The sequence below is a fragment of the Sminthopsis crassicaudata genome, chromosome 1 (assembly GCF_048593235.1).
Source record: "Sminthopsis crassicaudata isolate SCR6 chromosome 1, ASM4859323v1, whole genome shotgun sequence".
In the NCBI taxonomy this organism is placed as follows: Eukaryota; Metazoa; Chordata; class Mammalia; order Dasyuromorphia; family Dasyuridae; genus Sminthopsis; species Sminthopsis crassicaudata.
This window is the reverse complement of record NC_133617.1, coordinates 229769624-229793387: the sequence shown is the minus strand read 5'-3', so window position 1 is coordinate 229793387 and position 23764 is coordinate 229769624. Positions and strand designations below refer to the sequence as shown.

The window sequence follows — 23764 nt, the reverse complement described above, 5'->3', positions numbered from 1 at the left end:
TCTTTTTGAGAACCAAAATGTGCTATTAGATGAGAGATAATTTAGGGGTCAGATGAAAAATAAAGTAGTACTGGCTTATAACTTATTACTGAGACTGCTCTTTGTTAACTTGATAACAATGCAGAAGTCTATTTAATTGAGGCATTTTTCTAAGATGTGAAAAGAATCATTAAGATGGGTCAAAACAAATTTACTATATCCTTTTGATTAATGTGGATGGATATATGTTTTTGTTTTTGTTTTTTTCTTTATATTTTTACTTTTATATATATTTTATATTTTCCTTAATAAAATATTTTATATTTTCTTTGTATTTTATTTCTTTTCAAAAACAGACCAAAGATAGTTTTCAACATTAGCCTTTGCAAAACCTAGTGTTCCAGATTTTTCTCCCTTTCTTCCCTCCTCCCCCCCAAGAAGGTAAGCAATTTGACACAGGTTAAACTATGCAGTTCTTATAAACATTTCCATGTTCATGCTGCCCAAGAAAAATCAGCTTAAAAGTGATATAAACAAACAAGCACACAAACAACAATAGTAACAAAAGAATTGAAAATACTATATTTTGATCCACATTTATTCTCCGTATTTCTCTCTCTTGGATGGGAATGGTACTTTCCATCACAAGTTTATTGGAAATGCCTTGAATAACCTCATTGTTGAAAAGAGCCACGTTCATCACAGTTGGTCATCACATAATCATCTTGTTACTGTGTGCAATGTTCTCTTGGTTCTACTCACTTCACTTAGCATCAGTTTATCTAAGTCTTTCCAGGCTTTTCTGAAATTAGCCTGTTTATCATTTCTTGGTTTTGTTTTAATTATTTAATATTTTTCCCCAGTTACATTCAAAACAAAGAAAAAGTTTTTTACATGTTTCTAAAATTTTTGAGTTCTGGATTTTCTTCTTATCGCCATGCACAGTTAAGAAACCATTTGTGAAGTGTGAAGCAAAATATTTCTTTAAAATTCAAGTTGTGGGAAAAACACCATAGATCTTCTACCCTAATGAAAATTAAAAAAAAAAAAAAAACCTCATGAATAATTGAATTTAAAAAAAGAGAAAGAATGCTTCAGTTTGTATACAGACACAATCAGTTCCTTCTCTGGATATAGAAAAGATTTTTCATCATAAATCCTTTAGAGTAGTCGTAGATGACTCTACTACTGAGAATAGCATTGTCATTCACAGCTAGTCATCCTGAGATATTGCTATTACTTTGTATACATTACATTTCACTTTGCTTAAGTTCATAGAGGACTTTTGAGGTTTTTTTCTTCCTGAGAGCATCCTGCTCATTATTTCCCATAGAACAATAATATTCTGTCATAAACACTAATCCCAGTTTATTGCTGCTGGTCATTTCTTATAGAACAATAATATTCCATAACATTTGTATACTATAACTTATTTAACCATTCCCTAACTGATAGGCATCCACTTATTTTCCAGTTTTTTGCCACTACAAAAAGGGCTGCTACAAACATTTTTGCACATGTGGGTCCTTTTCCCTCCTTTAAGATCTCTTTGGGATATAGGTCCAGTAGAAACATTGTTGAATCAAAGAGTATATGTAGTTTGATAGCTCTTTGGGCATAGTTCCAAATTTCTCTCCAGAATGGAGAAGCTACTATATTCCAGGCATTGTATTAATCACGGGGAGGTACAAAAACAAACAAAAAATGAAACAGTTCCTGCCCTTGAGGAATGTGTTCTTTTGAGATACTTTAGACCTGCCTCCCTCCTGAGGACAGTATATCCCTGGTCTATCAGTTTGGCTTTGTTTTCATTTTTACCCCAATTCTTTGGTTCTGGTGGGAAGTCTGAATAATCATTGCCCTTTCTTGCTACTTCCAGACTTTCCCTCTATCACTTAGCAGTTTCTTTGAGGTTTATTCAATATGTATTTATCATCCAATTAAGATTCTGTTAACTTCAGTATCTTCTTATCTGTACCATACTGCCTCAAACTTTCCTACCTTAACTCATTGGTGATCCAGTTCAATTCTCTATATTATTTTTTGTTGCCAAAATACCTTATCATGTCATCAGTCTTACTTTGATAAGCCCCAGCCTTGGGTTACTCTTATCATTCATTTGTTGCCTTTACTCTTATACATGTGTTTCTGAGTGAAAAATCACAAAACTCTAGTGAGTCTGTAAGAAGTTTATATTATGTAATCTTATCTGAAACTTCACTGTAGCCTGGCAACACTTTGCAACTGACTCAAGTTGGCGGCCCGGGGTAGTAAGTCCTTGGGGATGGGAGTGCCAAACCAAATAATTTTATGCTTGGTACTTGAGGGAATAGAGAGCAACTGGAATTTATTAAAAAGAGACATTGATATGACTGTGGTATTTTCAAGTTGATGTTCATTATTTTAATTTGTTCAACCATAAAATGGTTCCCTAACATAGGTGGAAATGACGTTTTTGTCAGGTTCTCTAGCATTCTCAAAAATATTTCACATGTAGACCTGATTGATGTCTGCTGGCCCAAGGTTAAGCTCCTATCTCTGACCTTGCTTGAACCTAGGTCTTATAGTTAATCATCAGGCAAAATAACTTGGGCAACAAAGCAATTTGTGTATCAGTTCACAAATCATTGAGGTTTAGTCACTAGGACATTTTAGTTTTTGGTCACAAGAACTCTAAACTGTTAATGTGGGACTGATTTTCCTTGATGGAAGGTGTATACTCACAGTACTAAAATTACTTATACTTAAAATATTGTTAGTTGTAAGGTTTCTGCTATGTGCAAGATTTGTTACAAATTGGTTTAAATTTGTTTGCCCAACCATACCAGTACTCATATGATTGTCATCAGCACTATCTTCAACATCTTAGGTCCATTTAATACTTGTTTAAAGTTTAAAGAATTGAAATTTAAACTAGTAAATATTCTTAACTATTTGCCAGCATTTTGTTAAGCCAAGCCAAAAAGATTGTTCCAAGTCTTCTAGGTTACATTCTAATGACTAGAAGATAGTAATGGGGAACTGGGAAGCTGAAAGTATGTAATGCTAGAGAAACTGAAAAAGATAGGGATTAGAGAACAATTTAATAATTTATTTAAAAGGGAGAGATTTACTGGGGCTGAATAAGACTATCATCTCAAAGAATCCAGCAGCGAATGTCCCATACAAGATTCTTTTATAGGGTAACAAGAACAATGATATAATGGGAGAGATACCTGGATGAGGATGACCTAATGGAAGGAGGTACCTAGGATAAGGATGACATAATGGAGGCAGGCATAGTGGAGGAAGGTACTGGAGAGGCTCCTGATATTCTAATGATGTCTAAAATGGATATGATGGTTTTATCCCATCAAACCTTAAGAGGAATGACTATTAAGGTCTAAGATCTAAGACCTTTATCCTAACATTTAGAAGGAATGGTTATAGCTTGAGGAGAATAACTGAATAGGACAATTAGGGAAACTGGGTCAGGACTTTAAATGAGAACTGTGGCACTACAGTATATGTGTGGGAGAAGATACATGGCATATGGGTTGGAAAACGCAGTGCCCCAGGGCCATAGTCTAGGGTTCCAATTAGAAGATAGAGAAAATGCCCAAAGTACATGTGTCACAGTATAGAAATGGCTATTCTATTTACTTCTTCCAGGATCTTGTCTTTATTCAAACTCCTTTTGTAGCATTGTGTTTTGAACATAGTGAGTCAAAGCAAATCATTTTACTTTTGGATATGACATTAATTTTTAGTAATCCAAAGAACTCTCTAAACCAGGTTTGATTGAATAAGGTAGATGAACTAGGTAGAACATTTTTGGTCAAATTGTTGGCCATTAAGAATACTAAACTGGAATGTTGTTTTATTGAAGATACTAATTATTGAATCCTATTTCATCTACATTTTATGGAACATTTCGAACAGTTTAGAACTTCTGAATTTAAGATCTGATTGTTGAAATGAATTCTGTCAATGATTATGAACAGTTGATATCACAGAAAGATAACATTGTATTATTGTATTTTGACATGAATGTTATCTTGAGTTTTAGGGGGATATTGAAGTTTTTATGTTATTTTATTTCTGGGTTGTACCAGAAATGACAGTGTCCTAACTTACTATTGTTTTCTATAAAAATGTATTAATTTTGTCCTGCTTCCTTTGAAAGACTTTAAGTCTACTTTGTCTTTGAGGTTTCTATTATTAAAATTTTGTTTTATAAATTCCTGTTTTATTCAGGTTTTTGTTTCCAAATAGGTTTTTCAGATTTAATTAATTCATTTTCACATCTATTTGAATCAAATCTGAAGAGGTAGAGGATTGTCTTTGTATATCATTATAAATAAATATATTCGAGATATTCCATGTTAATATATTTAGAGCTGGAAGGGAATTTAGAGATCATTTTTAGGCCACCCTCCATATTTTAGAGGTAAACAAAGAGAAACAAAGATTGTAGGTGACTTGCAAAGTCATGTAGGTAAGTAAATAGTAAAGTCTGAATTTGGACTTGGAGGTCTTCAGACTTTTGAAACCCTTTAGTCCTTTTGGACTTCACTTTTATGCTTTCTTAAATACTTGCACTAAAAATTACTAATCCTATTTTATTATACCATAGGCTTTCTTTCCAAGTATTTGTCACTGCTTTTTGGTAACTTCAGATAATATTACAGATCTCTTGTTTATTACATTTTCTGGAAGCTACTTCCAATGCTAATAGTTGCTGAGTACTTAATCACAAAGCTTTTCAAAACTAGTCTTATTTATTAGTCACTGATAAGCACCAAGCATAGATCTCTTGTGACTTACAAAAGCTCAATTTGCATAAGATTGTTTATATAAATAAATTGAGGTCAAGTAAGCATAGTAATTGTTCAATTCTCTATTTTTCCATCAATTTAAATTTATCATCATATATAAGTGACTTGTTTTTCCTTTTTGCTAGGCACTTGGGATTTCAGCTGGAGAGAAGTTTGTAATTACAACAACAAATAGAAAAGAAATTACTGATGATAACTTCAGTAAGTAATGTTCATATTCATGCTTGTATATTTGGCATGTTAAAATACATGAAAGGCAATAACATATATTACATAGTGCTAAATATATAATGTTTGAGCTTTTATAAGATGATTATTGTCCCTGTTCCTAGATTTTACTTTTTCCCATGTTCTTGTTACAATAATTTAAAAATACACAATTTAAAAATCATTATTAGTTTTGAATAAAAAGTCATACGATCCTAACATGTATCACAGTGTTTATATATATTGGGGAGATATATTTACTAAGTGAATAAAATAATTTAAAGCTTAACTTTTGTGTTTCATAGATAATTAAACTGTGGCATGAAGTTTTTGAAAAGTGCTGGGAAGTTAAGTTTTAACATGTTTTTTGTAAATGCTAGTTATGCATTTTAAATTTTTCTTCTTGGTAATAGATGAAAATGTTCAAGATGGGGTCACTCTATACTTACTTCAATCAGTCAATCAATTACTGCTTTCTGCAACAAAGGAACGAATTGACTTTTTACCACACTATGACACATTGGTTAAAAGTGGCATGTATGAATATTACGCCAGTGAAGGGCAAAATCCTTTACGTAAGTATTACAGTTCACTCTTCCTGGGATTTTTTTTTTTTTTTAAATTTTTTATTTCTGCCTTTCTTTTTCCTATAACCCAGTCCTGTCTGCTAACACTTTTTCAGTTTCTACAAATTACTTTTCTGTTTTAATTTTAAAAATTAATGTGCTCAACTGTGCTATGATTTACACTTAAGTTGTCTCTAAAAAAATAATTTTAACAGAAAACATTTAGTATTTCAGTCTTATTTCTATTTCAAACTTAAACACCAAAGAAAAACAAACAATTCCATTTGTGTTATAGAACAGTAGGAGAGGATTACTTTTAGAATTACAAACTTTTGCTATTTAGAATTTTTTTTTTCTCTAAATATATATAGTAAATTCACCATGTAACTTTTAAAGTTTCTCTTGTGATTTTTTTGTTAAGATATTTCTTCCCTAGGCTAAATATCACTCTTAGTTCCTTCAGTTGTTCCTCATGTGATTGAATTTAAGGGTCTTTATTTACTTCATTATCCTGATAGCCTTCTGTTATAATATATTATGGTATATAAGGTCAAAAATTTTTTTTTTTTTCCAGTCACTGACCCCCTTAGGTGAGAAATATCTCTAGCAGTGGAATAGCTGGGTAAAAAAGTGTGGATCTTTAATCACTCTTTTTGTTTAACTTCCAACTGCTTTCCAGAATTAATTTTTTTTAAATTAAAGTTTTTTATTTACAAAACATGCTTGGATAATTTTTCAACATTTGACCCTTGCCCTTGCAAAACCTTCTGTTACAAATTTTGCTTTCCTTTCCCTCTCTCCTAGATGACAGGTAATCCAATACATGTTAAATATGTTAAAATAGTGGCAGCTAGGTGGCACAGTGGATAGAGTACCAGCCCTGAAGTTCAATCCGAGTTCAAATTTGGTCTCAGACTTCTTAACTGTGATCCTGGGCAAGTCATTTAACCCCAATTGTCTAAGCAAAATAAATAAATAAATAAAAAATTCAGATGTCTTAAAATATATGTTAAATCCAATATATATGTACATATTTATACAGTTATCTTGCTGTATAGAAAAAATAGAATCAAGAAGGAAAAAAAAAAACAAACCTGAGAAAGAAAACAAAATGCAAGCAAATAACAACAGAAAGAGTGAAAATGCTATGTTGTGGTCCAGACTGACTTCCTACAGTCCTCTCTCTAAGTGTAGATGACTCTCTTCATCACTGAACAATTGGAACTGGTTTGAATCATCTCATTGTCTTCAAGAGCCACATCCATCAGAATTGATCATCATTTAATCTTATTGATCTGAACAATGATCTCTGGTTCTGCTCATTTCACTTAGCATCAATTCATGTAAGTCTCTCCAGGCCTCTCCAAAATTATCCTGCTGGTCATTTCTTATAGAACAATAATATTCCATGATAATCACATACCATAACAGCCAGCCATTCTCCACTTGATGGGCATCTCCTCAGTTTACAATTTCTTACCATCACAAAAAGATGCTACAAACATTTTTTGCACATGTGGGTCCTACCTTTTTTTATGATCTCTTTGGGATACAGGCCTAGTAGAAACACTGCTGGATAAAAGGGTATGCAAACTGTGCATAATAATTTTCCAGAATAATTTTCATCAGTACTACATTAATGTATCAGATATAAAGTAAAGGAGAAAAAAAAAACAACAACCAAGCAAACAATAACAAAAAAGATGAAAATACTATTTTGTGATCCACATTTAGTTTTCACAGTCCTCTCTCTGGGTGCACACAGCTCTTTCCATCACAAGTTTATTGCAACTGGCCTGAATCACCTCAATGTTGAAAAGAGCCAAGTCCAACACAGTTGATCATCACATAATCTTGTTGTTGGTATGTACAATGTTCTCTTGCTTCTACTCACTTCACTCAGTGCCAGTTCATGTAAGTCTCTCCAGCTCTCTAAAATTATCCTGCTGATCATTACTTATAGAACAATAATGTTCCATTACATTTATAATTGATGAGCATATACTCAGTTTCTAGTTCCTTTCCACTACAAAAAGGGCTGCCACAAACATTTTGCATGTATGGATCTTTTTCCCTCTTTTGTGATCTCTTTGGGATATAGACCCAGTAGAAATACTGCAGGATCAAAGGATGTGCACAATCTAAACCATTTTTGAAGATAACTAATATGAAGATTTTTTTCTCCCTTAGTCAGTGCTTCTCTTTTATTCATGTAATAGCTTTTAAATTTCACAAAATTAGAATTATTCATCTTTTGTAGTTGTGTAATTCCTGGTTTGGTTATGAATTCATCCCTTGTGATACGAATGAAAAGCATTTGATATGATACTCTTTTAAAATTGTATCTATTTTTAGGGTTTTTTCAGGATAATATATGTATAACATATTTGTCTAAACTGAGTATTCTTTTTTTCCACTTAATTGTATCTTCCCCCCCCCCCCCAATTATATATAGAATTTTGAACATAGGTTTTTGTAAGATTTTGAGTTCCAAATTTTTCTCACACCCTTCTTTCTCTTCCCAAGACAATAAATAATTTGATAAAGGTGTTTTTGTTTTGTTTTGCTTTTTTCAAGAAAAATTGTACATACACACACACACGTATGTATGTAGTACTAAGTGTTAAACGTCTGAGGCCACATTTGAACTCTGGTCCTCCTAACTTCAGGGTTGGTACTCTATCCACGGCGTCATCTAGCTGCCTCTATGTATAAATTTCCATATTAGTCATATTGTGAAAGAAAAATTAGAACAAAAGGGGAAAAAAAAACCACAAGAAGGAATAAACAAAAAAAGTAAAAATAATATGCTTTGATCTGTATTTAGACTCCATAGATCTTTCTCTGGATATGGATGGCATTTTCCATCACAAGTCTGTTGGAATTGTCTTGGATCACTTCATTGTTGAGAAGAGCTAAGTCTATCATAGTTGATTTTCATGTAAGTCGGTTTTTTCTGAAATCCATATGCTCATCATTTCTTATAGAACAATAATATCCTATTATATTTATATGCCACAAATTGTTTAGCCTGGTTGATGAACTCATTACCTCAATTTCCAATTCCTTACCACAACAAAATTGAGCTGCTACAAATATTTTTGTACATGTGAGTCCTTTTTTCTTTTTCATATCCTAAAGATATATAGACCCAGTAGTGTGGTATTGCTGAATCAAAGGATTATGCACAGTTTTATGCCTTTTGAGTATAGTTCTAAATTGCTCTCCAGATTGGTTGGATCATAACCGAAATATTCTTAGCTTCTTCTCTCATGGACTCCTTTGCTAGGCTGGTGTAGAGTACTTTTGTGGAGTCACTGGAAATAATGGTGATATTTAAAAACACCAATAAAACCTAATCTAATTTTTTAAAGAAAATGTTTCTCTCAAATTTGCAGGTGACACAAACTTGGGAGTGATAGCTATAACATGATGCATTATAGTCTGGATCCTCTGAATAAGCTAAGATATTAAACTTAAGTCATTGTTGATAGATGTAAAATCTTAGACTTGGGTTAAAAAGTTAATGTAACAGATACCAGATGTTGGGGAGATAGGACTAGACAATAGTTTCTTTGGACTCTAAAAAAAATTAATACAGAGGGATGGTGGAGAAGACATTACAACTGTTCACCCACCTGTATAACCGTAAAAAGTAGCTACAACATAGAATGAACTGTAATAGGAGAAATGATTATGAATTCATAGAAGATAAAAATCTAAGAAGAGCCTGCAGCTAAAATCCACCAAACCCTTAGCCTCAGACATCTACTTAATTGTGAAAAAGGATGCCTGCCAGAATTTATATTTCTAAGAATGAAATGAACTCAGCCATAATTTAAAGTGTTTGAGAATCACCTAGGACATTTATTGTGAGATTAATATACAAGGAGATTTTTAGTTAAAATCATGCTTGCTTATTGGCTTAGAAATCCTTGTGCTGTGAGAGACACAGTCATTGATGTTGGCAGTCAATTAAGAAAGCACAGGTTATTAAAGCAGTTTTTGAGGACTGGTTTTCATTTTAGCCTGGCTTTGGATAAATGCTGTAAGAACAGTAGATAGTGTTTAAAGCATTACAGGTTTTAGATAATGCTTTATTACACTTGGTTAATTATGTGAGACTGTGAGCAGAAAAATTTGTGGAAATATCTCTACTACTGTAAGTATAGTATGAAGATTTAAAAGAGAAAACAGTGTATGTGCATACTGCTAAAAGATATAAATGTATAACCCCACACACGTATATACGTATTTGGCAAAAATAATGTTTTGTCATATTGTAGTTTAAATTTGGGGGGATGAAGACTATAATATAAAGGTATTGCTATAGATATTTTCTGTAAGTGTTATATATTTCCTTGAGTCTATACATGTAATGATATTGTTGCGTCAGAAGGTTTAATCACATTTTTGTTAGTGACATTTTCCCAATCGTACTACTTCATATCTCTACCAGGAATGCGTTAATGTTCCTGTCTTTCTAGAGTTCTTTCAACATTTACTATTTTTAGACTTAGCATTTTATTAGGTAATACTTAATAAAAGTTTTTGAACAGTTTGCTATTTTACTGTAAAATTTTCTAAAAGATTTAGACTTTTACCATATGGAACAAGCTTTTTGATGTTATAGACAGATGTGTGTCTATGTGTATTTTTGCATGTACATATGTATATATTTCCCCAAGAAATAAAATTATCATAATATCCATAGTATAATTAACTATTCAAACTTAACTTTTGACAAATCTCATAATAAGTACTCAGTAAATACTTGTTGAATATAAAAATACTGTGTTAATGCATTAATACTAGTAATATAAATCAATGTATATAAACTTATAAAGACTTCCTACTTCTACCATCAGAATCATAGAATATTATAATTGGAAAGGACTATAGAGATCATTTTGTCCAATCCATACAGAAGGGAATCACTTCTCAACCTATGTTAATCTACATCTGCTTGACCTCTAGTCTACCCACTTCAGTTTTGAAGTTTTTCTGCCATCAGGCCTAAATTTAATTCTTTTTGACTTAAATAAGGTGTGTTCCTTTTTCTTCCTGGAGACAAAATAGAACAGTATTAATCCATCTTCTGGTGTCCATATACTTAAAGCAGTTTATTAAAATCTATTCCACGAGCAATTTGGAAATATGCCCAAAGGGCTATCAAACTGTGCATACCATTTTATCCAGCAGTGTTTCTACTGGGCCTGTATCCCAAAGAGATTATAAAAAAGGTAGAAGGACCCACATGTGCAAAAATGTTTGTAGCACCTCTTTTTGTGGTGGTAAGAAATTGAACTGAGGAGATGCCCATCAGTTGGAGAATGGCTAAGTTATGGTATAGTAATGTTATGGAATATTATTGTTCTTTAAGAAACAATCAGCAGATGATTTCAGAGAGGTCCGGAGATACTTACATGAACTGATGATGAGTGAAGTGAGCAGAACCAGGAGATCATTGTACGTGGCAACAAGAAGATTATACAATGATCAATTCTGATGGACATGGCTCTCTTGAACATTGAGATGATTCAGGTCAATTCTAATAGAGTTGTGATGGAGGAGAGCCATTAGCATCCAGAAAAAGGGGATTGAATGTGGATCACAACATAGTATTTTCACCTTTTGTTGTTATTGTTGCTTGATTTTTGTTTTTTCTCATTTTCCTTTTTGATTTGATTTTTCTTGTGCACATAATAATTGTGGAAATAAGTATAGAAGAAATGTACATGTTTAACATGTATTGGATTGCTTGCTGTTTAGGGGAAGAGGTGGAGGAAAGGAGGAAGAAAAATTTGGAACACAGGATTTTGCAAGGGTGAATGTTAAAAAAAACTATCTGCATATATTTTGAAAATAAAAAGCTATTATTTAAAAAAAAATCTTCCAGGCTATATTACCAGTTCTAGCTTCAGCTAACTTTCCTAGGACATTCACCTTTACTTATATATGTTCTCTTATAGAATTGTAGAACTTTCAGCAAAACAACTGTTTGGTCATGTATACATATATTGTATTTAATTTATACTCTAACATATTTAACATGTATTGGTCAACCTGCCATCTGGGGAGGTGGGGAAAGAGGGGAAAAATTGGAACAGAAGGTTTGAATGGTCAATGTTGTAAAATTACCCATGCAAATATTTGGTAAATGAAAACTATTATTTAAAAAAAAAAAAGAAATGTAGAACTTTGTAGGTTGGAAGGCCCTAAGAAGTATTACAGTTAAGACCTGTCATCTTATAGTAAAAACTGAACTTAGGAAAATTTAGGTGATAAGCTCATGGTAGAGACAGTATTTGTATTTTAGATATTTAGTTCATTTATTCAATCTTCATTGTCTTTTGGATCTCCAATAATTTTCATTCTTTGGAAACTGATGTTTCAAAGTCTCTCCAAAAAGAGAGAGGATGCATATAGCATGGGTGTAACTATACTCCTGGATTACTACCACCAAGAAGAGGTTAGTCTAGAAAATAACTTAGATACCATAAAAAAGAAGATAAAAGATATTATAGTCATTTATTGAGATTAGTAGGCTAACAGATGGACAGCCTAAGTTCTTCACTCTTATCTTCTGAATTCTAATAGATTTAGAGGAAGACGCTTAGAATATTGATTTTCTGGATGATTTAGAACATGGAAATGAATTTTAAAGAATGAGAAAGCACATGGTTTGTGATTTCATTGAGATCACTGATAAAGAATTATAAAATATTCATGAAATATTAAATCTTGTTTAGCTTTAAATTTCAGATCAGTCCTTTAAAAATATTTTTATTCAAATATTTGGTTTTTGGTTTTTATGTCACTTACATGTCTCAATGTTTTCCCTTTTCCCTCTTCTGAGAGGTAACAGTTATATAAGAAATATAAAAGGAATATATATATCTACATATCTATCTAGCTATAACTACTAAATAGATATATAGATATCACATAAAAAAAATAAAGGAAAAAAAAGAAATGCATTCATCAGAATTAACCAACATCAATCAAGTTGAACATCATAAATGGTGTTTCAAAGCCATCGTCTCCTGCCTTTGCAGAAAAAATAACTTTATTCTCATCTCTTCTTTGGGCCCAAGTTTTACTATATAATCACACAGCATTCAATTTTTTCTGTTGCTTACTATTTTTACATTGTTATAATCCTTGTGTATTATTTTTTGGTTGTTTTTCTTACTTTGTATCAGTTAGTATAAATTTCCATGCTTCTCTGTATGCATATTTATCATTTCTTAACATCATCTTAATATCATTTCCTAACATTAATATGTCTGTAGGAAACTTTTAAACTTTTTTTTTTTTAATGTGCCTAAAAGCCATTATAAGTTTTGTTAAAAGCATATTGAATTTGAAAAGGACTACTTTTTGGGTGACTTTAAAATTTTGAGTATTTTAGGATTTTATTCTACTAGGAATAATCTGGATGTAGATGAAAGTGTATAAATTTGTAAAATTGTCTTATGACATTCTGAGTATATTAAGAAATTTTTTTGTTTGTAGATTGGAATTATTGTATTGAATTTCCCCTAAATACCTTTTGAAGCTTTTAAAGTTAAAAGGTAGAAATTCTCATTTCATGTTTTTGGAGTCATTAGGGCTCTTTCATACTGGAGTTGAAAAATGGTGCTATAATTATTTTCTTGCTATTTTCTAGCATTTGCCCTTGCAGAATTGATTGACAACTCGCTCTCTGCTACATCACGTAATACTGGGATTCGAAGTATTCACATCAAATTGGTAAGATCATTATCTAGAGTTATTGGTATTTTTTTGAGATTTAAGTTTGTATGTATTCATATTTTTTTTTCTTTTTGAACATTAGCTTTTCGATGAATCACAAGGAAAACCTGCAGTTGCAGTGATTGATAATGGAAGAGGAATGACCTCTAAGCAGCTTAACAACTGGGCTGTATATAGGTTGTCAAAGTTTACAAGAAAAGGTGACTTTGAAAGGTTAGCTTTATTTACTATTTTTGTTGGGAATTGTGTCATTGCAGATTAAACATTAAAATAATGAATTTAGATGCATTAAATTAAGTTGTGGAAAAATCTGTAACGTTCTGATGTATAATTACAAATGAGAGGGCCTAAATTCAGAAAGTATATGTTCTGATTTAGATGTGTTTGATATGAAAATGTTTTCAATTAGAATTTCAGTTTTATGGTAATAAAAATCTCAAAATTTCAAAATTATATTAATATTTGCTATGTCATTGTCTCCTTGTAGTAATATGGGATTATTTAGATTTAGAATGGAAAGATATTTTAGAGATTATCAAGTCCAAGTCTCATTTTTCATTTGAGGAAACTGACGTTAAGTTACATAATGTTACATAATCCATATCAAACAAATGATGTTAAAATGTTAATCCCAAAGCTGGGATTTTGGCTTCGATCCTTTAGTTATATGTTCATTGTTCTTTCTACTGTACATGATATGTTTTGAGGATAAAAATTGTTAAGAAGAAAGACTGTCTCATAATTCTAGCATGTTGGTTGTATAGTTTTATTTAGATACTTTTCATTTGTAATGGAATATTATTGGTAAGAAATGATGAGCAGGCTGATTTTAGAAAAGTCTGGGAAGATTTACAAGAATTGATGCTGAGTGAAATGAGCAGAACCAGGAGAACATTGAACATAGTAACAGCAAAATTATGTGATGATCAGTTATGATCTTAGTTCTTCTCAGCAATGTGCTGATCCAAGACAGTTCAAATGGACTTGGGATAGAAAATGCTGTTCGCATCCAGAGAGAGAACTATGGAGACTGAATGTGGATTGAAGCATAATGTTTTCATCTTTTCTTTCTCTAGGTTTTTCCAATTTTGATCAGATTTTTTTTTTTTTTTTTGCACAACATTTCAAATATGGAACTATGTTTAAAGGGACTAAAAATTTTTTTCCACTTGATTTCTTTTTAGATCATTACAAGAAGTCAAATTAAAATTACTACATCTGTGTACTTTTTTAATGCTTCTACTTCATTGTAGTGTGAATTCTTGAGGAAAAACATTATTGAAATTAAACATTTGGAGACATTTATTGGTATTTTCCTATATATTTAGGGTCACACTGGTCTGCAAATCTAGCAGTGTTCTGTCTGTCCTAATCTATCAGAGAACTAAACTTTAATTTGGATTTTGGTGGTGTTGGCTGAGGTTTTATGGTGTACAGTGAGTCCAATTCAGGCCAGTGTGGCCAAATAATTGGGATAGGAAGAGGATATAAAAAAAGATCAGAAGGAAAGTGAGTCCACTCAAATCAAGGATGAAATAGATGTTATGGTTTTTTTTTTTTTAATTTATTTTTATTATTTATATTATTATTATTATAGCTTTTTATTTACAAGATACATGCATGGGTAATTTTACAGCATTGACAATTGCCAAGCCTTTTGTTCCAATTTTTCCCCTGCTTCCCCCCACTCCCTTCCCCCAGGTGGCAGGTTGACCAATACATGTTATATATGTTAAAAGTATAAATTAAATTATTTATATATATATATATATATATATATACACACACACATACACATGTCCAAACAGTTATTTTGCTGTACAAAAAGAATCAGATGTTGAAATAGTGTACATTAGCCTGTGAAGGAAATGAAAAATGCAAGCAGACAAAAATAGGGGTATTGGTAATTCTATGTAGTGATTCATAGTCATCTCCCAGAGCTCTTTGGCTGGGTGTAACTAGTTCAGTTCATTACTGCTCTATTGGAGCTGATTTGGTTCATCTCATTGTTGAAGAGGGCCAGGTCCATCAGAATTGATCATCATATAATGTTGTTGTTGAAGTATATAATGATCTCCTGGTCCTGCTTATTTCACTCAGCATCAGTTCATGTAAGTCTCTCCAGGCCTTTCTGAAATCATCCTGCTAGTTATTTCTTATAGAACAATAATAGTCCATAACATTCATATACCACAATTTATTCAGCCATTCTCCAATCCATTCTCAGTTTCCAGTTTCTGGTCACTACAAAGAGGGCTGCCATAAACATTCTTGCACATACAGGTCTCTTTCCCTTCTTTAAAATCTCTTTGGGATATAAGCCCAGTAGTAACACTGCTGGGTCAAAGGGTCTGCACACTTTGATAACTTTTTGAGTATAGATCCAAATCATTCTCCAGAATGGCTGGCTATATTCACAATTCCACCAACAGTGTATCAGTGTCCCTGTTTTCCCACATCCCCTCCAACATTCTGCCTTTAGATGGTATATTTTTAACAGAAAGTCTGAGAAGTACTCTACTCTACTACTAGTCTCAACTGAGAAGTAGAGAATGTCTCTATACCTTACCAGAGCAGTTGATGGGAAGGAAATCTTGGAATCTACAGTCTAAAACAAGCTTAAGGACAAAATGAGTCAGAAAAACTGGTAACAGATCAGGTAAAAAAGAAAGTCTGTGCTTAATTAATGTCAAGATCTTTCAGCAATTTGTAAAAATAGATGAACTGAGGAGGCAGTTAGGTGGCGCAGTGGATAGAGCAACAGCCTTGAATTCAGTTGGACCAGAGTTCAAATCTGGACTCAGACACTTAACACTTCCTAGCTGTGTGACCCTGGGCAAGTCACTTAACCCCAGCCTCAGGGGGGGGGGGGAGATAGATGAACTGAGAATATTTTTAGGCTTTTAAGCTTGGGTGTGTTGGATTAGCCCAACCTACTTGATAGCTTAAGTGAAAGTATACTTCTGTTCTTTTAAATAGGACATAACTATTAGAGAATTGACGTTAGTATTGACGTCATTTGATTTTTGATTAATCAAATATAAGATACTTACAATATATAAGGCCTTTTGATGGTTTTTGCAGTAATAGGGTACAGAGCCTGACAGATATGGCATATTTTATTAAGGGTGGGGGGAGAGGAGGTATTGCATAAATAATTGTGATATAAAGGAGAATGGATAAATATAAAAGAGACTACAAAAAGTAATATGAAAAATTTAAGATGTGATAGATCATTGTCATCTGGGGAGAATTGGGCACGTTTCATAGAATTATAATATTTGGAAGAAGGCCTTAAAAGAAAGACAGACATGAGAATGGTATAAGAAAAGGCATGGAGAAGTGGTCAGAATAAGAATACATGACAATGAGCCCTTCCTTCACTTTAACAATAGAGTACATAAAGGGGGAAGTAACATCAATAAGATTGGAAAGATGGTTTGGAGCCAGATTGTGCAGTGTCTTGAATAACTAGGTATAAGAGATTATGTGTTTAACAGTGGGAAGTTACAAAAGAATTTTAAGTAAAGGAATGAAATAAATTATACTTAGAAATATTATTTAGTAGCATGAAATATCCTTTATTTCCTTATAGATGATAATCACTATTAATATTACTTGTCATTGGTTTTTAGGTACCATTGTACCATATAAAGTATTTACATTGTTTACAAATGGATAATGGGCTTGATTTAAAAATAAATTGGCAAAAAATAATCTAAATGTTAATTTGTAACACTGTAAATTTAATTATAACATTCAGGAAAATATAATGCCAGCAAGTATTAGAGATGTAGGATTTCTTTTTTTGGGTTCCTGGAGTAATCAAGAGTTGAAGACATTAAATATCTTTATTAAGTTGACTTTTGAACTGACTTTGGCATTTCTTTTTATTGTTTTGAATAAGTATGTATTCCCTAGACTATCAGAGATCTGAGTTTTGTCAAGGACAGAGATCGTTGCTTTCCTGTTACCTAGAATGTGACATTGTTTTATGTCACATTTCTTGTGCTATTCTTGGAGAATAGTGTATTGCAACCTGCTCATATGTAACATATGACTATATTGTTCTTTGGGTGACCTTAAAGTTTAATTATTTGGGCCTAACAGCATTTTTTTTGGGGTGACTATGTAATTCGAAGAATATTGTTGTTAAAAACACTTTTTTTCCTTAGAGAAGCTTTGAGGTCATTATAATCATTATGCAGTTTTCCCAAGGAAGAATAGCCAGATTTTTCTGTCCTACTCTAGGCCAGGCTTTCACTGTCTCAACATAGTTTTTTTTCAAGAATTGTTTTTTAAAGATATTTGTGTTAATGGACCAATTCTGTAGTTAGATAAATGACAGAAAGAATGTCAGAGAAATTGATGACCAGAAAATAAGGTGGGACCAAGTCATGTGACAGAAATGAGGGCTAACCTATGGTCAGCCCCTATGCTCCTTTGGGTTCTATGCAAAGTAAGAACAAGTTAGAAGGTCCTCTGCATGTTAATGGAAGCATTCATTGGAGACTATGACTGGTTCACCTAAGATGAAAAGACATAGGTTGTTTTTTGCATTATTAGAAAGAGTACTTATATTAATGAGTTCATAGATCCCTCAAAGAATGGAAAAAATGATTGAACTTAACAACATATATAATAGGCAGAAAATAAATGTTGGAGTTTAATTGAATACTTTGAATTGAATGGAATTGAATACACCTACTTTAATAGATAGAGGTTTTACTTGTAAGGATTTCCTCATCTGGAGCTAATCAAAACTCCTCCAGCTTTTTATCTTTCTATGTGAATCTTAACCATTTTTTTTCTTTTTTGTTTAAACCTTCACCACTTCCTGTTCATCATAAACCTCTTCCCTCAAAAATAGAATGCAGTAACTCAGGAGGTTGTAGCGTTCATTGGAGGTTTCCAGAAGATAATGGATGGCCATTTATTGGGTTTATTGTGTAGCATGGATTATTTTTCAGGAATGAATTGAATTAGAATGGATGCTGATGTTTCTTCCAACTGAAATATTTAATTCGGAATTTGAATTGGTACAAGTAATATTGAAGAGTTCTGAAGCCTTTTAATATTTCTGCCTTGTAACTTTTCTTGTAATCTTTGAAGCAGCTCAATAAAGATAGTTTTTTATTAGTACATTTCAGTAGCTTTATTTACAAGATATGTGATTTGACAAAAACTATTAAAATTTCAACCCTTTGAAGCATTTCCTAATGGACTAGGATGGCAAGTGATAGAAGTAGGTTTTCTTCAAATGAATGACCTTTTCTGGGTACTTCATCCATCCCGTGACATATCCAGTATTTTTTTTTAACTAAATGCCTGATGTTGGTGTTCTTCATTTCTGTTTTTCCTAATTGTAAGTCTTTATTAAAATGCCATCTTTTTAGCCTCCCAATATTAAACTAGTCCAGTTAAAAGCTTTTATTCTCAAGACTTTTTTCATCTTTATTTGAGTAATACTAAGTATATGGAGATCAGTATGAGATAGAATCTTGTGATGTTAGGTACTTATAACTAACAAGGTACTTATACACTTTACATTATGACTTTACAAGGTACTTATACACTGAGTTCACACCTTTAAAGGAGTTTACACCTTTAAAAGAGCTCACTCATTGGTTCTATAAGGAGTTCCCACAAGCCCATTCTCTGGGAGAATAAAAGAAGCCAACATTGAGTGGGAGAGTCAGAGTCTGGAATAAGTCAAGGGGAGAACTTCAGGGAAGCTGGAGGAGATTGAGAGATAGGATTCAATGGATTCCCAAATCCAACAAATTCACAAGTCTAAAGGAAAAGCCTGCTCATGGACTTCCAGGAGAGTCACATCTAGGATTGAATTCTAGGAAACCCACAATCCCACACTCTTGGAGGCAGAGTCTGATTCATTCCCATGTCTACCTTCGTGCTGGCTGGAGGCTTTGGATTCAGAGAGAGCTAGAGAATGAAGCTGACTGGAGACATTCTGACAGGAAAAGATTCAAGACTTTGAAGGACACAATATAGGATCTGGACTTTAAGTCCTGGCTGCATTTTGGGGATTACTGGTACTGGAACTAAAAGTAAGGCTGCCTCCCCAGAAGTTCCCCAAGAAACCTGCCCCCAGAGAATGATCACAATTTAGAGACAACAGAACATCACATTTTGGCGCCCAACGTGAGGCAAGGACTTTTGCTTATCCTGACTCTGGCTGATTCTGAGCCCTTCAGGGAGCTAGCCCAGACTTTACAGAGTAAGGAAATGGGAAACAATTGTTCCTTAAGAGTTTACTATATGTGTGAGGCACTATTCTAAGTGCTTTACTAATATTATCACATATGATTCTCACAAAAGGCTTGGGAAGTAGATGCTTTTATTAGTCCCATTTTACAGTTTTCACCCTTTCCTTCCTCCTCTCTTTCTATCCCTCGCCACTCTCTTAAGGAATCTTGATTCTAAATCACTCTGGACACATTTAATTTTCTTTTAGTTTTTCTTCAGTTTTGGACCACTTTTTTCCCCCTTCTCTCTTATTTTTTTAGTATTTTCAACACTTAACCTGGTCTGAAACTTGGTAGTAAAAGAAGATCATTGAGATTCAGTGAAATGTTACTTGTTGACATTTTTGCCAATAACAAGCTTGATGCTGGCACTAAAAGGATTCTTTATAGTGGTTTTTTTTTTTTTTTTTTTTTTTTTTTTAATATCAGATGGTTCAATTATATTAGTTTTCTATTGTTCTCATCTCAGCTCTATATTTCTGGAAATGTGATAATTGAAGGTTAATAATTTTTTTCAAATACAAAGAAATGTTGCTTTAATAAGCTCTTTCCTCCGCTAAATGGTAAGCAAATAGAAGAGTACTAGATTTTAAGATATGCATGACAATGATATATTATCACTGAGAAGTTGTAGAATTTCCTCCTGCACAATATAAAGAAAATCATTGGGCAGATATTTCATTTTTAATGGTCTAAAGAGAGTGGGGAAGAAGTCAGAGGGTGAGAGTGTTGGACTAGATGATGCTTACTCTTATGCTGTCTTCAGATAGAATTTTTGTTCCAAATTAAGGAATATTAGATATAAAATTAAAGCGCTCATACTTTAGCAATAAGTATGTTGTTCAGACACAGTACTAATGTAATCTTCTATTTTAGTGATCATTCAGGATATGTACGTCCGTTACCAGTGCCTCGTAGTTTAAATAGTGATATTTCATATTTTGGTGTTGGTGGCAAGCAAGCTGTTTTCTTTGTTGGACAATCAGCTAGAGTAAGTAAAGAGATTTAGTATTTTAACTCTAAATTGTTTTTTTCTATGAAAAGATACTAATAAATTCTCTTTAATTCTCAACAGATGATTAGCAAACCTTCAGATTCTCAAGATGTTCATGAGCTTTTGCTCTCTAAAGAGGATTTTGAAAAGAAGGAGAAAAATAAAGAATCAATTTATAGTGGATTTATTAGAAACCGGAAGGTACAGTCTGTTTTGAAGGAAATTTATTCTTTCTCCTGAGCTTTTTCTTTGCAAATTTAATTTCTACCTTAAGGTACCAATATTGTCACTTATTAGCAGGACCAGAAAATGTTGATCACTACCGCAGAAACACTTTATATGATGTCCCAAAGAGAAAGTAAAGAGAGGACTCATACCTTCTCTAGCCTGATGTATATAGATAGATCCAGGAACATGTTTTTACTTTTAGACTTCAGTTTTCTTAATACTCTCTCCCTGAACATACACACTTGCAATGCATAATGTGTATTGCATTATATAATGGTGTTATATCTGAATGTTTCTGATTTGAAAATATGTCAAAGGAGTGTAATTATATTTACCTATTAGACTTTAAAAGTGCTACAGTAGCATGGAACAGTGGAAAGAATGATATATAATAAATTAGAAGATTTTGGTTATAATCCCGTCAGAGTCCAGCTCCAGTGCATACTAAGAGTGTGAATCTAAATTGAATATCTGAGACAGGCGATTTGCTTTGCAATCCTTGTATATTAATCCAGAGAGAGCCAGAGTTTATATACTCTTTAAGCTAGTGTTGGATTAACACCAGCTGTTTAGACCATACTTCCACATTTCAGTTCCACCTTAACTAACAATAAACAAGGTCATTATAACAGAGTCATAAATAACAGTAACTATTAATAATAGGTTATTTGTCAAAACAGAGTTGTAAATAGTAATGTCTTGTTCCTGTCACACGAATTCTCCATCAAGATTATTCTAAATTTATCTCTAGTATGTCTTTCATTCATTATTAAAGGAGGTGGTGAACCAATCTTTTGAATTGCTCGCCTTTACTGGAGAGCAGTTATCAAGTAACACCTGAACTAGACTCTTCCTATACATGGACTTATTTAATACTGGCCCTCTACTATCCCCACCCTACTATTTGCTGTATGACTATGGGCAAGTCACTTATCTCTGTTATCTTATCCTTATCTCAAAATGAATATGGTTAGACCAGTTCTAAATAAATAATTCTATGAGCTTATCCTGTATAGTTTCCTATCTAAATTTACTTGTAGATATTTGTTATTAGAACATTTTTCCATACTTCTCATTTTTTCCCATTAGATTGTTTTATAATTTTTTCCCATTAGATTGTTTTATAATTTGCTTTATGTTAGATAAATATATCAGAAGTAATGTTAAAAAAAAAAAAAGTAATGTTAAAGTTTCTGTTCTGTAATTGCAAATAAAGTGTATAGATAGATTTGTTCCATGTATTTTTATTTTTATTTTTTGCTGAGGCAATTGAGGTTATGCGATTTGCCCAGGGTCACACAGCTAAGAAGTGTTAAGTATCTGAAGCTGAATTTGAACTCAGGTCCTGACTTCAGGGCTGGTGCTCTATCCACTGCTGCCCTTTGTTCCATGTATTTATTGTAGTCTGTGTTTATTATGACAAATGTTTTGCCAAATTTTATATCTGGAACATGGGTTTTTGAAAATGTATTTTTTTTTTTTTAAACCAGAGAGTTTTAGAAATAGTGGGATATTAGAGTTTTTTTGCCAAGATGGTTTGAATTGGACAAAATTATTTTTTGAACAAGCTTGGCGCGTTGTCTGCCTTCTGTCTTTTAGCTTCATCATAATGACTTGGGGATTAGCCCTCCCCCTTAGTTTTGAGAATTGGGGAAATCTATTGAAGGAATTATAACATTTCTGGGTAGGATTTACCCATTTGCTTTCCACTATATGCCTTCTAGTATTGATTCACTGTTGAGATAATTCAACTTAATAGCAAGTTGTTGCTTGAGTTTATTACCTTTGATAATCTCTGGATACGACTTCTTTCTCATGTACTAATATGAATAAAGGAAATATTTGTTACTAATCATTTTGAGTGCTAGAGATATAAATAGAAAGTCCTTGCTCTCAAGGAACATGAAGCAGACCTATATGGGAAATTTCAGGTGTTCTCATGCTCCTTGGTATTTAGGAGCAAAGCCGTTAGCAATACTACTTTTTAAATGACATTTCTATTGATTAAAATTATATCAGTTTCTGGTATTAAACAACTTTACAGTGGGCTGAAATTAATTTGGTATCTTAGCCAAATTTCTCAGTGCAGGTTTTTAAATAGCCACAGTTTTGTTTTCATTCAGGCATAAATTTTGACTGATTATACCAATGTTTCTTTCTATTCATATAATTACAATTTTATTTTTTGTGGTATATCACAATCTAATGTTATATTAACTTTTTTAGCCATCAGACTCTTCTCACATCACAAATGATGATGAAAGATTTCTACACAGTCTTTTTCTTGAGGAGAGAGAAAAAGATAGCTTTACTGCAGTGGTTATTACAGGAGTACAACCAGAACACATACAGTACTTGAAAAATTATTTTCATCTTTGGACAAGACAATTGGCGTAAGTCAATTTTACTGTTTTACTTGGAAATACATTGTGTAGGGGCTAGAACATTTTTTGTAAGAATGAATGGCTTTAAATCCCTCAATTTGATTTAGTCATTAAATACCTCCTGAATGTATTAAGCGATGGAGGAAAGGAGTTTTCAAAGGCTATAGAGTAGAACAAAAATTCTGTGAAATCCTCCATAGTATGAGGCTGGATATAGGTAGTCAAACTGTGGTGTAGCAGTGTTGGTAAATTTAAAGGTGGGCAATCAGATTTTTTTATACACACACACACACACACACACACACACACACACACACACACACACACACACACCTTTTGGGAGGGGTAGAAGAAGCTATATGACAACCCATTTACTTGTCTTCAAAGTATTCAAGGGGTTTTGATCCTCCGTGTTGAAGGGTATCCTTGTGTGAAGGAAATAATGGAGCCCTGGAATTTTAAGGTATAGGAAGGAAACAAGCATTTATTAAATATTTACTGAGTTCCTGGTACTGTACTAAATACCGGGAAACATATAGATACAAAAAAGAAGAAAACTCCTTGC

At 32.7% G+C, this 23764-nt stretch overlaps 1 protein-coding gene across 8 annotated transcripts in view; it reads left to right on the top strand.

Annotated features, from left to right (window-relative positions):
- The window catches only part of SMCHD1 (structural maintenance of chromosomes flexible hinge domain containing 1), a 244010-nt gene that overhangs the window by 26992 nt on the left and 193254 nt on the right, over positions 1-23764 (top strand). For all 8 annotated transcript variants that reach the window (XM_074276007.1, XM_074275999.1, XM_074275986.1 and 5 more), the window contains exons 2-8: positions 4922-4997; positions 5417-5578; positions 13242-13324; positions 13410-13540; positions 20470-20584; positions 20669-20788; positions 23042-23208. In XM_074276007.1, coding sequence (XP_074132108.1) covers positions 4922-4997; positions 5417-5578; positions 13242-13324; positions 13410-13540; positions 20470-20584; positions 20669-20788; positions 23042-23208 — 854 coding nt within the window. The remainder of the gene's footprint in view (positions 1-4921; positions 4998-5416; positions 5579-13241; positions 13325-13409; positions 13541-20469; positions 20585-20668; positions 20789-23041; positions 23209-23764) is intronic.